The 17,665-nt window shown below is 48.5% G+C and overlaps 2 protein-coding genes across 6 annotated transcripts in view; one reads left to right on the top strand and one right to left on the bottom strand.

Moving 5' to 3' along the window:
* Positions 1-15,320, bottom strand: part of PIGL (phosphatidylinositol glycan anchor biosynthesis class L) — a 39,037-nt gene extending 23,717 nt beyond the window's left edge. Inside the window, exons 1-2 of the mRNA XM_083588016.1 lie at positions 14,621-15,320; positions 11,669-11,768 (exon numbers count right to left, since the gene is read on the bottom strand). Of these exons, the coding sequence (XP_083444142.1) occupies positions 11,669-11,768; positions 14,621-14,867 (347 nt within the window). The 5' untranslated portion in view covers positions 14,868-15,320. The remainder of the gene's footprint in view (positions 1-11,668; positions 11,769-14,620) is intronic.
* Positions 15,321-17,376: 2,056 nt separating this feature from the next.
* The window catches only part of NCOR1 (nuclear receptor corepressor 1), a 110,761-nt gene continuing 110,472 nt past the window's right edge, over positions 17,377-17,665 (top strand). For 3 of the 5 annotated variants that reach the window (XM_083587343.1, XM_083587345.1, XM_083587341.1), the window contains exon 1: positions 17,385-17,496. The gene's annotated coding sequence lies outside the window, so the exon portion shown is untranslated. Of the gene's footprint in view, positions 17,497-17,665 lie in introns of all 5 variants that reach the window. The other 2 variants (XM_083587344.1, XM_083587342.1) reach the window with 1 other exon arrangement.

Here is a 17,665-nt window from a genome sequence, read left to right as displayed (position 1 = left end):
TTCCTAACCTGAGGTACTATTTCTGGGTTAGCAGAGTCTGTAACCTGAAGTGTCTGTAACCTGAAGCGTCTGTAACCCGAGGTACCACTGTAGTCTAAGCACGAGATAACTAGAGCATGCACCACTCTGGTGAGACAGTCTATGGGCAGGTTGGGTCTCAGCCTGCGTACCAAATGGACCTGGTAAACAGCTGTCCTGGACACAGAATTGACCTGTGCCTCCATGGATAGCTGTGAGTCCAGAATGACTCCCAGGTTGCGCACCTGCTCCTTCAGGGGCACAGTTGCCCCATTCAGGACCAGTGAGTCCTCCACACCTGCCCGCCCTCTGTCCCCCAAAAACAATACTTCTTTCTTGTCAGGATTCAACCTCCTTTGGCCTCCTTTAGCCTGATCCAGCAGGTTCTTCTTACGTTAAGAATGTAAGAATATAAGAAGAGCCTGCTGGATCAGGCCAACGTCCCATCTAGTCCAGCATCGTGTTCTCTCAGTGGCCAACCAGATGCCTCCATGTAAAAACTGCAAGCAAAATCTGAGCCCAACAGCCCTCTTCCCTCAGCAGTTTCCAGCAACTGGGGTTCAGAAGCATTGCTGCCTCAAACCATGAGAGGAGAGCAGAATCTCCATCACTGTTAGTGGCCGTCAATAGTTCTCTTCCCCTTGAATTTGTCCAATCCTTTTAAAGCCATCTAGGTTGGAAGGGAGTTCCACAGTCCAACTACTTTCTTGTCATATCAAATTCCTTACAGCCTAAAATCTTTCAAATTTAAATTTTGGAGGGAGGTTATTGGTTTGTTTTGTCTTTGTTTTTATCATGTACTTTGTGGTTTTAGTCTGTATTTTTGTGCTCTGAACTGTCCTGAGATCTTTGGATGAAGGGCAGAATACTGATTTAATAAATAAAAATAATATTGGCTGGTGGGCCAGGGAAGGAGCTGGTGGTGGGCTTGACGGATCATAGAATCATAGAGTGAGAAGGGACGCTGAGGCTCATCCAATTCAACCCCCGACGATACAACTGCCCCATACTATAATAATTACAATAGTACTTTATTTTTTACACCCCACCTATCTGGCTGGGTTCCCCCAGCACTCCATACAGGGATCACACCTGCAACCTTGGCGTTATCAGCACCAATTCTGGGAGCCACACAGCACAAGATCCTCCCTCTCTCGCGCACACTATGTGTTCTGAGCTTCAAGCTTAAAAGCCACACTTGGTTCCTGCGGGCTTTCAGCAAAGCTTGCTGCTGAATTTTGGGGAGAGGGGTGAAATGAGAGCAAGCTTCCTTTCCTATCCAAAGAAGCAAAAACGGAAGACAAAGGGTTGGCTTAGTTGGAGGCTGAACGCATTAGAGCGCATTGTGATCTCGGCTGGCAGCAGGGAGCCACGAGTGGCTCGCAGGCGGGGAGCTGGGAGAGGAGAGCAGCAGTACAGCTATACCAGGGGCTGCACTTGCCCTCCCTTGACACACACACACCCCGGCCACGTGCAAGCATTCTCCTCGGCAAGCTCTGAATCAGCAAAGAGGCAACCTACCAAACAGGTCACCCTCCGAGTTTAAGGTAAAAGCTGGAGAGAGGAAGCTTAAACCTGGGGCTTCAATTGCGGCCCCCCATACCTCTCTGTCTGGCCCTCAAGACCCTCCCTCACTGACCCAGTTTTGCACCCCTTGAGTGCTTTTGCCTGGCTGGAAAGTTGTCCACGAACTCCCATAACGCTCCTTGCTTGGCAGAAAGAGGGGTGCATGCAAATGTTTTTAGAAACCACCCAACTGTACAAAGGCCAAATTGCTGCCCTGCCCACCACTGACATGTGGCCCCCGGGAGGTTTCTCAGAAGGGAATGCGGCCCTTTCATTTCTCTCCCCTCCCTCCCCGACCTCATTCCTGCACAGGTGAGATTGGGAGAATCCGCCCGCCTTCCAACTAATCACCTACAATATGTTTGAATCAGGGGAAAAGGAAGTTGTTCTTTGTCAAACTATGAACTGTGGTTTGTCATCCTGGCGTTCGGATAAAGCTCCATTGGGAGCCATTGGGAGCTAGCCATGGTCCTGACCTGCGCAGAAAGACCTTCATTGACTTTACCTGCCCTGGCTTTGCCTCAATCTGACTTGACTTTGCCTCGGCCTGCTCTGACTATGCCTGGCCTGACTTTGCCTACGCCTAGCCTGCTTGAAAGCTCCCTGCTCCCACTTCAGCTTCCCCCAGCAAGCCCAGTCAGGATAGGCCTGGCGAGCAAACTCAGCCTGCACCATAGGATATGCCCTAAAATCCTTTCCAAATGCGCATTAAGGGTTTCATGGCCAACCCAGGCAAACTCGGGCAAAGAAGTTGAAGTTGTGGGGAAAGTTTCCTTCGTTGGATCAAGTGGCACATTTTTACATTTTCCTCCTCCCCTAAGCTAAGCATCCCATTGGGGTGGGGAGGTTTGTGAAATCCAGCTCCTTCCAGGAACTGTTGGCGAGCAAAGTTCCCAGCCTGATGTCTGCGCTGGTTATAATTTGCCATGTTCAGCAAATTGAGCAAAAATCTGTTTGCATTTAAAAAAGGGGGGGGATGTCTGGGAATTTCTCTGCCAAGACCGCTGGAGGGAGAGGGGGTATTTGGCTTGCAGAGTGTTAAATGTTTTCACTAGGCTGAAAGAACCATTAAGTCAGCCTCCTGCAGCCTTGTCCCCTCCAGAGGTTTTGGACTACAACTTTCAGCAGCCGCTGTCCATGGGACAGAATTCCTGGAAATTTGTAGGGGAGTGGATTGTGGGGACCACAGAGCTCCCAGACTTAGCTAAAGCTTCCTCATCAGCCACAGTCTCTGCTCTCACGTCCTAAGGATGGAAGGAGAGCCCGGCTCCTGGGTCGGGTCGAAAGTGGCCCATTGAGATCAGCCGCCTGCTCTTACCATGGCCAAACGGAAGCCCCAAAAGCAGAACCTGAACACAGCCATTGTGCATGATGAATGATCCACTTCGAAAAGTGGAGTCAAGGTTGGAAGGTTCAGAAACTCAACCAAGACCCATTTCCATAAAAACATACAAAAACTTTATGAAGACAAATCTCTGAAAGTCACATACTATGCAAGTCACTACATGACTTTATGACCACTGCTCCATAGCAATTGTTGTTCTATTTTTCCATTCACCATATAGATGTTTATGAAGCATTTCTGTATCCTTCTGCTGTGCTGAAGAATTATTCCATGAAACAGTAGGTACATCCGGAATCACTGTTTGTCTGTTTGCGAACTACTTCGGCAGCATTGGACACCATAAACAAAGCTTTGAAGCCTGTTTGCCCCAGATAAGAATCTGATACATTGCTTCTTTCAGAGACTTGCATAGTCTTCAAAGACTTATGTTTATTTGGTTTTATGTTTTCTAGAGAATCCATTAAGAGTGCATTTTTTGTGACTTTCAGAGATTCCTAAGTTTTCCGTTTATGTGATTTCATATACCGTATTTTTCGCTCTATAAGACGCACCAGACCATAAGACGCACCTAGTTTTTGGAGGAGGAAAACAAGAAAAAAAATATTCTGAATCTCAGAAGCTAGAACAGCAAGAGGGATCGCTACGCAGTGAAAGCAGCAATCCCTCTTGCTGTTCTGGCTTCTGGGATAGCTGCGCAGCCTGCATTCGCTCCATAAGACGCACACACATTTCCCCTTACTTTTTAGGAGGGAAAAAGTGAGTCTTATAGAGCAAAAAATATGATATTTCATATTATATAAAGAGTGTATATTGATATTGTCAGGGAACTGCCATCGGAGCCAAGAGTGGAGGTAAGGCTCCCCAGCGATGCAGGAGAAGGGACCAGCAGGGAGAGAGAGAACACTTCCTTTGGGGAAGGAAATCGGCGTGACACCAGGAAGAAAGGGGAGCAGGGAAGGACTTCGGAGAGATGGCTCCAAGACTCTTCCACAGAGACCAGCGGGGAGAGCCCAGGGCCTCCGCTGGCCACGCCCACTCTGCGCAGAAGACTTCCGCGCAGGGAGGCTAGGCGGAGACTTGGCGTCAAAGAGCTTTTATGTTGGAAGAAGTTCAGGAAACGCCCACTGACGGATGCTGCCAGTGACTGACACAGCCACGGAGAAAGGGCTGTCCAGCCAGGGAAAGGTTTAGCCAGACAACGTTGCCTAGAGCAGCAGCCCCCTTACGCACGAGCAACTCCAATTCCCTTTACAGATATCATATCATTGTATTTGGTCATTGTGTTGCCTTGGACAGGCAGGACTTGGGCACAACGGCAGTGCTCCTGAACTTCAGGAACTGACGTCCAGAGGCCTCCAATGGTGCAGAGAGGACCCAGGCATTGTGGCAAGCAGCTGCTGACCTAAGAAGAGCCCGCAGGATCAGGCCTGTGGCCCATCTAGTCCAGCATCCTGTTCTCACAGTGGCCAACAAGATGCGCAGCAGACACCCACAAGCAAGAGCAACTGGGTGCAAGAGCAACTTTTCCAGCAGCTGGTCTTCAGAAGCACTGCTGCCTGCAGCGGTGGTGGCAAGCATAGCCTTGCGGCTAGTAGCCTTATCCTCCGATGCATTCATTTGTCTTATCCTCTTTTAAAGACACCCATCACCTCCTGCCAAATAGAAGGGGAAGAAATGGAGGCAGTGAGAGATTTTACTTTCTTGGGCTCCATGATCACTGCAGATGGTGACATCAGCCATGAAATTAAAAGACGCCTGCTTCTTGGGAGGAAAGCAATGACAAACCTAGACAACATCTTAAAAAGCAGAGACATCACCTTGCCGACAAAGGTCCGTATAGTTAAAGCTGTGGTTTTCCCAGTAGTGATGTATGGAAGTGAGAGCTGGACCATAAAGAAGGCTGATCGCCGAAGAATGGATGCTTTTGAATTCTGGTGCTGGAGGAGACTCTTGAGAGTCCCATGGACTGCAAGAAGATCAAACCTCTCCATTCTGAAGGAAATCAGCCCTGAGTGCTCACTGGAAGGACAGATCGTGAAGCTGAGGCTCCAATACTTTGGCCACCTCCTGAGAAGAGAAGACTCCCTGGAAAAGACCCTGATGTTGGGAAAGATGGAGGGCACAAGGAGAAGGGGACGGCAGAGGACGAGATGGTGGGACAGTGTTCTCGAAGCTACCAGCATGAGTTTGACTAAACTGCGGGAGGTAGTGGAAGACAGAAGTGCCTGGTCCAGGGGGTCACGAAGAGTCGGACACGACTAAACGACTCAACAACAAAACCTGGCCACAGATCTTTTCTGGGTGTCAAGCCATTCTTAACCTATTCAGTGCTGGAATGATGGCAGCTACCACGTCGAAACAACCTGTGTCCATCCTGCTTCCTCCTCCCTGCAGTTCTGGGCTACTAGCGCATGTTTGTGTTTGTCTGGTGACATGACCTTGCCAAGGCAGGAACCCAAAGCCAACAACGCCCCCCCCCTTCGTTAAATATTTGCCTGCTTTCAATCTGCAGCACACAGAGCTTACAGGGGCTCCGTCTGAGGTACAGGGTTCTGGGAAGAGGAAATTGACCATCTGCAGTGTCAGCCAAGTTCACTCCCTTAAAGGAGAACCACATTGGTCTGCAGAGCGCAATAAAAAGAGAGAGAGACAGAGCACCCGATGACCTACTTTCCTGCAGGAATCAAAATCCCTTGCCTTGCCTGCTCCCGTTTCAAAACGCAAATGGGTTTTGCACACAGGAGGGGGAGAACAAGGGAGGGTTAAGTGATCCTTTAGACACCAAGCAGGGAAAAGGACATGTAAAACTGCAGCCGAAATTTGCATAGCTGTTTCCTGAAAGCTAGTCAGGAACAGCTGATTGCCTATGGCGAGGAAGAATCACCTCCAGGCGACTAGGGGAAAAGACCCCTTGAGAAAGTGGATCCTCGATTTCCTTTGCATTTTGTATTTTTACTGTGTTGTAAGTCCTGCCTGGGACGATCTTAGTGCAAGGCGTCTAAGAAATGATATTGTGATAGGAATTTTGAGGTCTTAGATATATGGTAGCGTTCATAAGTGTACCAACCAAGCACGTACATAGATCAGCACAGGAAGACCGACCTGGAACCATTTTGATTCCTAAACTGAGCAAATGTTTTCTCTGCAAGGTCAAAGTGGAAAAGCCTCCCCATTGTCTTTTCCTTCACAAATCCTGTCTTAAGGGTATGTCTGTGTTTGAATAGGGTGTGAGCCTGTGACCTGGCCCAGGAACTAAGTATTTATCATTACAAAAGACTGGCCAGGCTCCCCAATCAAGTAACCTGCCAGACAGGAGATAAACAAGGACAGGAGAAAAACAACATTCAAATTTCTGTTTTAGACCGCCTTTTTTGTGATGTAGGTGTGATGTATCTGGAGGGTGGTCTTAGGTTACAGCCCTTCTGTGATGTATGTATGATGTTTCTGGGGGTGGTCTTGATCTAGGTAAAGGTAAAGGGACCCCCGACCATTAGGTCCAGTCGTGACCGACTCTGGGGTTGCGGCGCTCATCTCGCTTTATTGGCCGAGGGAGCCGGCGTACAGCTTCCGGGTCATGTGGCCAGCATGACTAAGCCACTTCTGGCGAACCAGAGCAGCACACGGAAACGCCGTTTACCTTCCCGCCAGAGCGGTACCTATTTATCTACTTGCACTTTGACATGCTTTTGAACTGCTAGGTTGGCAGGCGCTGGGACCGAGCAACGGGAGCTCACCCCGTCGCGGGGATTCGAACCGCCGACCTTCTGATCGGCAAGTCCTAGGCTCTGTGGTTTAACCCACAGTGCCACCCACGTCCTGGGTCTTGATCTACAGGGTGGCAATTTTAAAAGTCTTTATAAGGCCTTGCACACCATTTTTCTGGGTTCCTCCTCCTTTCCTGCAGGTGAGGGGAGCACCCTGTTGCAACAGATCAATAAAGATCAAGCTTACTAGCTGCTTTGCTTCTCAATATTCTCTGGTTGGCCTCTGTTATTCTCTCCTACCAATAGGGAACCTACGTAAGGACTCTATATGGGCTCTTGGATACCCCATAAGGGAAAAGGGCAATTGTTGTTTACAACACAGTCTAGAATAGCATTAGCTTTTTTGTTGTTGCTGCATCACATTATTTACTCGTGTTAAGCTTGTGGTCTACTAAGACCCCTGGATCCTTTTCCCGTGTACTGCCGGCAAGCCAGGTGTCCCTCATATTATATCTGTGAAGCTGGTTCTTCTTCTCTAAGTGCAGAACTTTGGAAGCAGCTGGGGAAGGGAGCGGGAAGCTCGCCTGTTTACACAAATCTCCTCTCTCGGACTCTTATTATTTTCTCTGGCAGGGACCAGGCCAGGTCAGGCGTCATCAGATGGAAGCCGCAATGTTGATATTTATCTGCATCTCGCTGCAAGGGGGGAAACTGCAGATGTTGCTGTGAAGGACAGCCTGGCGTTCTCAGTCACCGAGAAGATAGGGTGGGGAAACAAAACATCTCGTAGAGTGCAGGGGAATAAGGAGAGAGAGAACGTGGTGTCCTTTCCTTTGAGTTAATAACCTACTTCAGTTGGGTGGGTGGAGAAGAGAGGAAAGAAGCCTTGGAAATGTGTCCTGTTTACATCCCACAGGGCAGAATGCTCATCGCCCCAGAGCCCTGGCAGAAGGGTCTGATTTGGGGGGACAAGTATGGTTCATACAAACAACATTTCTGCTGTGAAAAGGAGACAGACAGAAGCTGGTTAGGACTCCTGCTGGATCAGGGGATGTCTCCATCCCTGGACCAGCATCCTGAGCCAGACGTCTTCAGGAAACTCACAAAGAGATGGGAGAAACCAGCATCAGATTCCTAGATGTTCAGCTGGCAGCCCACAGCCCCCTCTAGGCTGGATGCTCCGGGCATCTGGATATTCAGAGTATACTGTCTCCAAGGATGGAGGGTGCATTTAGCCAACAGGGCTAATCCCCCCTGAATATCAATCATTGGCAATTATGAGGGGTGACATGGCAGGCGACTTGATACAGATCTAGACCAGTGGTGCATTCTAGCTCAGTACAGTGGTACCTCAGGTTACATATGCTTCAGGTTACAGACTCCACTAACCCAGAAATAGTACCTCAGGTTAAGAACTTTGCTTCAGCATGAGAACAGAAATTGTGCTCTGGCAGCGCGGCAGCAGCTGGAGGCCCCATTAGCTAAAGTGGTGCTTCAGGTTAAGAACAGTTTCAGGTTAAGTACAGACCTCTGGAACGAATTAAGTACTTAACCCGAGGTACCACTATACTGACAGCAGCTCTCCAGGGTTTCAGGCAGGGCTCTCTCCCAGCTCCGCCCAGAGACCCAAGTTGTTGAACCTGTGTGCAAAGCAGGTGCTCCACCTCAGAGCTACAACCCTCCCCCTAAAAACAAAGCAAGATTCTAGTCCTCATGGTTCTGAATTAAGCTCTGGTTTGAACAGACACAGGAAGATGGTTTCCCCCCAAGTCAGGCTGTTATATCTACACTGATTGGCAGAAGCTCTCCAAAATTTTAAGGCAAGGGGCATATCCAGTCTTACTGCCAAGAACTGAAACCAGAAACTCTAGTGCAAAGCCAGGGTCTTCTTTCCTATCGTCTGCTCCCTCTCCCCCTGTAGCGCCCCTACATTTTTGAGGCATGAACTGTCATGGGGGCCCCTTCCTAACCAGCAACAAAGTCTGGGTATCCACATTTGTTTGTTTATACTATTAAATTAAATTTATATGCTGCCCTTCATCAAAAGATCTCAGGCTGTTCACAGAATAAAATACAAGATAAAACACAAGTAAATAATTAAACCAAAGCAACCAAACGATAACCCACCCCCTTCCTACAGATACATTTAAAAGGCTGTAGGATATTAATCAGCCAAAGGCCTGGTTGAAGAAGAACGTTTCCGCCTGGCGCCTAAAACATATGTAATGAAAGCAGCAGGCAAACCTCCCTGGGGAGAGCATTTCACAAACAGGGAGCCACTACAGAAAAGGCCCTGTTCTTGTGTTGCCACCCTCTGGACCTCTTGCGGAGGAGGCACAGAAAGAAGGGCCTCAGAGGATGAATGCAGAGTCCGGGACAGTTTATATGGGGAGAGGCAGTCCTAGAAGAATTGGGGTCTTCAATGAGGCTGTTCCCCGACAGATCACCACCCCTGGTTGTAATCTGTGCTACTGACTCTCAAACGTTGAGGTTATTGAAATATATATAGAACAAAAAATTAATCAATTTGAGTTGTGTGACACAAATTTGGTCTCTTAGACCCAAGATTTTTTAAGCAATGTGCACTAAAGTCACTTCTGGGTCTCTTCTGAGATTAGGAGCCCTGGAGCTTAAGTTTCATTAATTTCATGGTAGATCCGTCCCTGCTCTCCTCCACCCCGACCCTCTTGGGAAACTGTTCTGCATTTTTGCACCATTTTGTTTTTTACAGCAAAAGGGAAATCCCCAGGGTGCTTTGATTACTCAATGCTGAGAGAAAAGGGACCTATTAACTGGAGCAAAGGGGCTCTGGGAGAACTGCCACAAAACGTCAAGGAGGAGAAAAGAAAAAAACACAACCACAAATGAAAAGGAGAAGTGGTCATGGTGTCTGTACGATGATCTCAGGGCTCGAACGGGAAACGGCAACGAGCAAGGATGATGGGAAACTTGCGGCCCTCCAGATGTTGACCTCCAACTGACATCATCGCCCCCAACTACTGGCCATGCTGATGGGCACTGGAGTCTGATAACATCTGGAGGGTCACATTTCCCCCCCTCCCTGATCTGCAAAGAGGCACTCCCCTCTCTCAGGAGCGGATGCCTCTTCTAAAAAGAGATGCCTCTCTAGCTCTTGCATGCAGTAAGGAATTAAAGGTAAAGGTAAAGGTACCCCTGCCCGTACGGGCCAGTCGTGTCCGACTCTGGGGTTGCGCGCCCATCTCACTTAAGAGGCCGGGGGCCAGCGCTGTCCGAAGACACTTCCGGGTCACGTGGCCAGCGTGACAAGCTGCATCTGGCGAGCCAGCGCAGCACACGGAAACGCCGTTTACCTTCCCGCTAGTAAGCGGTCCCTATTTATCTACTTGCCCCCAGGGGTGCTTTCGAACTGCTAGGTTGGCAGGCGCTGGGACCGAACGACGGGAGCGCACCCCGCCGCGGGGATTCGAACCGCCGACCTGACAATCGGCAAGTCCTAGGCGCTGAGGTTTTACCCACAGCGCCACCCGCGTCCCTAGTAAGGAATTAAGAGTCTCCAAATTGGAACATCAGGCAATTATCAGTAACCGGGAGCAGAGGATCCGTCGCTCCATAGAAAGCGTTTGATCTTCCCCAATATCAGAAGCAGAACAAATTGCTCTGCAATTGTTTTGCTAGGTGGAAAAGTTACACGCCTACAGGCCTGCCCAGTGATAACCTGTCACTTTCCTGCTTCACCCAGCGCAGACCTTCACTGGTCTAAATACAACGCATTGTGTTTTTCTCAGATCTGTGTCTCGATCGCTCCTCCCTGACTTGAAGGAGAAGTCACAGGGTCACTGGGGCGGTGGAGCCTCTGTAGATACAGCCCTGCAAGGCTGAGTCACTATGTCTTCCTCTCACTTTCCCCGACCGGGCAGGAATTGCAGCACTGGGATGGACACATTTGGTGGTGATGCTGTGATTGCAACATCAGATTGGGACCTGAGATCACTTCCTTAGTGTGTATATAACATGCATGACCTCTCCCAAAGAGTCCTTGGAGCTGTACCCCTCACGGAGCTACAATTCCCACGACGCCGCACAAACTACAGTTCACAGGATTTTGGGGGCGGGAAGTCGCACGATTTAAATTGGCTTTAAACGCATGACTTTGAGAGACTTGGGTTCAAATCCCGACTCAGCCACAGAGTCAACTGGGCGGCCAATCGCTATCTTTCAGCTTAACCTACCTTGCAAGGTTGTTGGGAGGATAAAACGGGAAGAGGAGAACCGAGTACACCACGGCTGAGCGTGGCGGTAGATCAGTGGCGTGTGGTCAGTGGACTAGGGGGCCTAGGCTAGTCCCATAAATGTTTCCCTGGCACCTCCTTCCGAAAGCCTGGGAAGCTTCTGCCTGGCTTAGGGAGTGAGGAGTGAGGCTCATGTGCACAATGTCATGACGCCGGCGCTTTCCCCATCACCCTCGCAAGCTGGTGACTCCGGCCCTAACAGTTCCTCTATGAAAAATTTCACTGCAGTGGATACAAACACAAGAGTAGATCGGATAAATAACAGAAAGCCCACAAGTTGGATCTGCGTGCAACAGCAACTCTCATTGCTTTTAGATTTGTCCAGAAGGGATTCAGACAAATGAACGGAGGGCGATAATGCGATCAATGGCTACTAGCCACGAAGGCTATGCTCTGTTTTCACAGTCAGAGGCAGTGATGTTTTTGAACACCAGTTGCTGGTAAGAAGGACACTCTTGTGCTCAGGACCTGTTGTAGGCTTGCCACAGGGATCTGGGCTGGCCACTCTGAGGGCAGGATGCTGGGCTAGATGGGCCATTGGCCTGATCCAGCACAGCTCTCCTTATGTTGCTGGAAACCACAGGAGAGGAAAGTCTCAAATGGGGGAGAGCACTGTTGCACTCACGTCCTGCTTGTGGACTTCCCCTTAATAGGCACCTGGTGGCCTCTGTCAAAACAGGCTATTGGACTGGATGGGCCGCTAGCCTGATCCGGCAGGGCTCCTCTTGTGTAAGAGCACCGGCATTTTAAGTGTAGAAAGCTACCTGTGGTCAATGACGGTCACATTGGAAGGCGGGATCCCTAGAACCAAACAGCTGTCCAGGAGTTCCTTCTTCCGGACATCCCCTTGGCTGTAGTAATTCCCTGGAAATACGAAAGAAGACAGCTGTCACACTCTGCAACACAGAATCCTCCCTCCTGTGGGAAATTGAAAGCACCAAGGGACCGGCAGCTTGCGTTAAAATAACGGAGCAAAGAAGGGAATATTAAAGAGATTTTCTTGAGTTTAACAAAACTGGTGACGTTAGTCTGCTGCATTGTAAAAAGTTCCAAGAATTCTACAGCACCTTAGTACAGGCTGCTAGGTTTGCCAGGATATGAAGGCGATAGGCTGCAGAGGTTGCTTTTGGGGGGATGGATAGGAGTAACATTTGGAAATTTGAGAGAGTGCTGTGGGCGCCAGTCACAAAATGGCCACAGAGGGAGGGGCAGGGGCATGGTATAACACAAAATGGCTGCCGTATCGAAAGCGAGACAGGACCACGAAACGGCGCAGGCATGCCCCTCCATCTGTCACCGCCACACTCTCTCAGAGAGAGAAGCTCTTTGCATCTCTCCTCTGTTCAGAACAGAACGTAGGGCTGGTGTTATGTACTGAGTTGAATAGGATCCAAAATGCAGCAGTCTGATTGGTCCACAGGAGCCACCCAATCCAACTCCTGGTGGAAGTTAATCCGCAACCTGATTGGCCTACAGGAGAATCCCGGAATTAGCCAATCACGTGGGGCCCATTGTGTAAACAATGTATATAAAGCAGACATTTCGGGAGAACTTGCGTTCCTCACGACTATGTGCTGAATAAAGAGCATGAAATCCACACTCGACTCCGAGTATATTTCAGCTGGGGTCCAATCCTGGCAACCAACTGAAACGTGGGCATGTTTAAAAGAGCGTGTTTGATGTGGGAGAGGCGTAGCCAGTGAAAACAGGAACTGAGCAGGAAAAGCAAACAGCACTGAGGATTTTTGAGGGGGACATTTACTGAGACCTTTTGCAGGTACCATAAAAGGTGTTGTTGGGCACGCTGGCATCCACGGGCGCTTGCACTGGGGACCATGCAACCAGAAAGCAATCTGAGAAGGCGAAACATATTTGGCCAACTGGGTTGAGTTAAGTGCTTGGAGTCTGTAAAACTTCGAAGGAAACTTTTAATATCTATTTTTTAAAAAGATATCTATAATGCTAGGGTTAACTGCAGGTCTTGAGTGAACTTCTCAAATCCTGCCAATTCCATACCTATTTATAACATTTATAAAGTGCCTCTTCTGACTCACACACCAAAGTGTTCAAATTAGAGGATGTTGTTAAAACCTTAACATAAGGAGAGCGCTGTTGGAATAGACCAGAGGCCCAACTGTTCTCGCAGCGGTCAACCAAATGTATATAGGAAGCCCGAAAGTGGGGTTTGACCGCGTTAATTTATAAAATCTCAAGGTAAAAGCAGCAGAATATGCACAGAAACGAACATATACATATATGTATTAGAGAAGTACGCCTGCAACAGCCTCCCAGAAGAATATAGAGAATCTAATTGCTAAATAATTCCAAAGGGAGGAGGGTGTCACCACTAAAAAGGCTCTGCTACATTGGTCTAGTTCCTCCCTGTTATTTTTAAATTGCAATTTTTAGATTGGAAGGGAGAAGAAACTACTTTATACCAGGTCACTGGATTTCTTCACCTAGCCCAGCGCTGCCTCCTCTGACTGGCAGTGGCTCTCTAGAGTCTCAAGCAGAAATGGGTCTTTCTCACCCCCTGCTATGTGCTAATTGTTTTAAAAAGAAAAATTGCAGATGCCACTGGTTGAGCTTGGGACATTTTGCAGTTATTCTGTACCCAGTTAAGAAACAGTGTGTGTGGATGTAGCGGCCTCGCTGGCTTTTACTTCTTTTGCCTGGCTGGAATGTGTCCTTGAACCTTAATAATACCTCTTGCTTGTCTGGGTAGAGAATAGCCAGGAGTGTGTAGAAACTAGCCTACTGTACAAATGGCAAATTTTACATTTGGCCCCACCTTCCACTAGCATGGTGCCCCTGAAAGGCTGCCCAGAAGAGAATGTGGCCCTGAGGCTGAAAAAGCTTCCCTGTCCTTGAGATAAGCAATGCTTCAAAAATCTACCCTTTCATATATTTATAAATAAATGAATCTCTTACCATTCCTTATAGGCTGGCTAGTCAAAAGTTGTTGTATGCAAATATATACAGTGGTACCTCGGGTTAAGTACTTAATTCATTCCGGAGGTCTGTTCTTAACCTGAAACTGTTCTTAACCTGAAGCACCACTTTAGCTAATGGGGCCTCCCGCTGCCGTCGCATGATTTCTGTTCTTATCCTGAAGCAAAGTTCTTAACCTGAAGCACTATTTCTGGGTTAGTGGAGTCTGTAATCTGAAGCATATGTAACCTGAAGCGTATGTAACCCAAGGTACCACTGTAGTAGTAGTTTCAATTTTGGGGGAAAGTGGTGTTATACCCATTTTACTAATATGGCAAACTGAGGAGGGAGGGGGCCCATCACCTGGGCCTTCCACCACATCCTGTAATTCTCACTTAGCTGGCACTATATAATAAAACAGTAAAAAATTAAGTATAAAATAATAGAATTCTCACTTATATATTCTCACTATATAAAAAAATACATAATATTGACATAATAATAAACACACTGCAATATATTATTTATTTATACAATAAATATAAATATAAATATATTATTTATTTATACAATAAATAATATACTGTATTCAGTAACAATGACATTATGATGATAATAATAATCCTGTGACGTCAGAACGACCTGTGCGCGCACTTCCGATCAATATAAAATGGCTGCTGCAGCGTGATGACGCCATACGCACAGCTCCTGAGAGACGGGAGCGCTTCGAAAACAGACGTCATGGTTGCTAGGCAACGCTACGCTAGCCCCCTCCTCCTCCTCACCTGTGGACCCGCAGAGTAGCCATAGCCTGGCTTGAGCCAAGCTGAGGATGGTGGGGGCGAAGAACATTGCTTCGTCATCAGGGTGCGCCGTCACGAACAGGGCGCGCGTCGCCGGTCCGACGGCGAAAAGCCTCCGGTCGCTCCCCAGCCGCCACCTCGCTCCGCGTTGCCGCCTCAGCCACCAGCAAGAAAGCAGCCATAGCAAAGGCAGAGGAAACAGCAGGGTGAACAACCCCGTTGCCTCCATGACGGGAGAAGCGGGAGAAAAGGGGAGCGCCACGCATAAAGAATCCGGCCAGGAACTCGTTCCGCGACGGAATGGTTCCGTTTGTTCTGTGCCAAAGGGCGCTCTCCCGAAAAGAGAAGGCGAAATGAGATTCACGCCAGAATCAGTCTGAAGTTTCTCGTGGGGTGGAGTGACCTGGACCCATGCATAAACAGCGCGGAAAGGATAGCAGAGGCTTGCAACAATCAATCAACTCCCCTGACTGCCCTTCAACAAACTGCTTCCCCAAACTTACCTTATGATCCAATAAAAGAGAATGAGCCTCCTGCATCAGGCCAAAGGGCACGAACTAGTCAATCATCCTGCTCTCACAGTGGCCAACCGGATGCCCCAAGGGGAAGCTTCTCCCCTCTTACGGTTTTCAGCAACTGGCATTCAGAGGCATAGGCAAAGCACAGCCATTGTGGCTGGTTGATAGCCTTCAACATGGATTTGTTTTCAACATGAATTCGTTTTCAAAGCCATTGAAACTGGTGGTCGTACTGCCTTCTGTGGGAGCGATTGGCATACTTTAAACTCTGCACTGCTTGAAGAAGTCCTTTTTTATATGTCCTGACTCTTCCAACATCCAGCCCATCACTTCTAGTGCTTTGACAGAGGAGAATAACTTTTCATTATCCACTCCCTCCATGCCATGCATAATTTTATAATCCATCAGACTTTTTGCATTAAGGAAAGTTACAGAGAAAAGCACTGGAAAATGTGGAATAATGCTCGGCTTGGATGCAATGGAATCTAGCCAACATCTCCCAATCCCCCTGCAAATGAATCAGGATGAATGCTCAATAAAGAGGTTGTCTGGCAGAACCCTTCATTTCAGTGTTATGCATTATACATCTTCAAGCCCCGACTCATTCAATACTCTATCCTGAATCTTATACAGATGGTTAAAAATAAAGCTATCACCAACTGCTTAAAAAAAATCAACAAAGGAAAATCCTATGATCTTTATGCATTTCATTGCTGGTCTTCATTAATAATAATAATAATAATAATAATTTATTATTTATACCCCGCCCATCTGGCTGCATTTCCCCAGCCACTCTGGGCAGCTTCCAACCGAATATTAAAAACAATACAGCATCAGATATTAAAAACTTCCCTAAACTTCTACTAAATATTTATAACTTCTGTTGGCTAGCAGCCAAATAATTATAAGGTTGTCACATTTTTATGGACATAAATTATGTGCTTCCTACAGCTAAATAGCAGGTAAGAAAACATAGGTGAACTTTTGACCATCACTATAATTCCATACTCTCTACCACATTGATTTCTTACCTTTTATACTCTTAAAGGTACAGATATGTTGTCCTTTAAGAAAAAAAATGAGCAGCAAAGAAAAACAAGCTCACCAACCTTGATAATATGGCATATTTATTTGACCTTAAGAAAGAGTTTGTTGGGGGATGGGAAGACACAATCTTTCAGGTTATGTGCTGGCTGTTCTAATCAAAGTACAATCCAGGAAATGGGTATGGCGGTTGCCCAGTGAATTATGGGCAAAGAAACACCTGTAAGCTGGTGAGCACTCCAGCATATCAACCTCTCAAGGAACCAGCATGTCAACCTCTCTCAAGTAGAAAAAATGTATTTTAAAGTATTCCCATGCCCTTCAACAAAACACCCCAGGGCTGAATAGATGGAATTTGGGACTTTGGGTTTAAATGGTATTTTCAGCACCCTCTTTAGATGAAATCTGTTTATCTCCGCTTGCCTTCAAAATGTGACAAGCAAGCAGTGCTGCATGGGGGCGCTCCTCATTCTGCTGGGTGGTGGCTGTACTTTCGCACCCCAAATCCTGCCTCATTGCTTCCCCTGCATGGGTGACCGACTGCAAGAGAGGAATGGGCTCCTGAACCTTTAATTGCTCGCTTAATTCCTTTTTCCAGCCAACTATTAAAGGTGCAGAAGCCCCGCCTGTGTGACATCCGACCAGGCGACTTCATTTTTTATTTTTGTGTGGTTTCCCTCCTGGCTCTCCATCGTTTCCCGGAAGTCTTATCTGATGCGTCTCTCGCTACACCCTTTACCTCTATAGACTCCCCGACCTCTCCCTCAGAACCCCGCTCCCTTCCCCTCCTCTCTCTTATCACGTCCGCCCCAATCCTGCTCTCCCATTGGCCGGCTCCTCATAGCCACGCCCCCCTCGGCCCTTTTTCGCTATTGGCCGGGCGCTGCCGTCCTGCTCTCCGGGAGAGGGAGAGTTTGCTGCTTCGCTGCCGCGCAGGTCCTGAAAGAAACATAGTGAGCTCCCGTCGCCCAAGCACCCATTTCAAAACACACTTCTGGAGGGTCAAGAGAAATAGAAAGAGGGTGGCAATGCACCCTAAACCCCTTGAGTTGAGGTGTATATTCTCTCGGTTGTTATAACGATTTCGCATGGTTGTTTTGATGGCCGCTCTACGGAGCTGCCAGGACTCTTCGCGGTGAGGGAGAGGGAAGCGGGGGAGGAGTGGGCGGAGCCTCCGCGGGGCCGGAGGGAGGGGGAGGGGACGGCGGGGAGGGAGGGAGTCAAGATGGCGGCGGTGTTGCTCCTGAAACCGCCGAGGTGCTGGAGGAGGAGGAGGATGGTGAAGATGGGGATGAGGTAAGGCGTCCGGGGAGGGGTCGAGGAAGGCGGAGGCGGGGAGGGGGCCGCCATTAGCCCCCCCTCATTGGGAATGGAGAAGAGGGAGGGCGAAGGCAACGGGTGGGGTCGGGTGGGGGAGGGGAGGCAACTGACAGGTCGGGTGGGGGAGGGGTGACTGGAGGTGGGG

This window comes from Podarcis filfolensis (genome assembly GCF_964270895.1).
Source record: "Podarcis filfolensis genome assembly, chromosome: 15".
In the NCBI taxonomy this organism is placed as follows: domain Eukaryota; kingdom Metazoa; phylum Chordata; class Lepidosauria; order Squamata; family Lacertidae; genus Podarcis; species Podarcis filfolensis.
The sequence above is the reverse complement of the archived record's forward strand: the minus strand, read 5'-3'. Positions and strand labels throughout refer to the sequence as shown.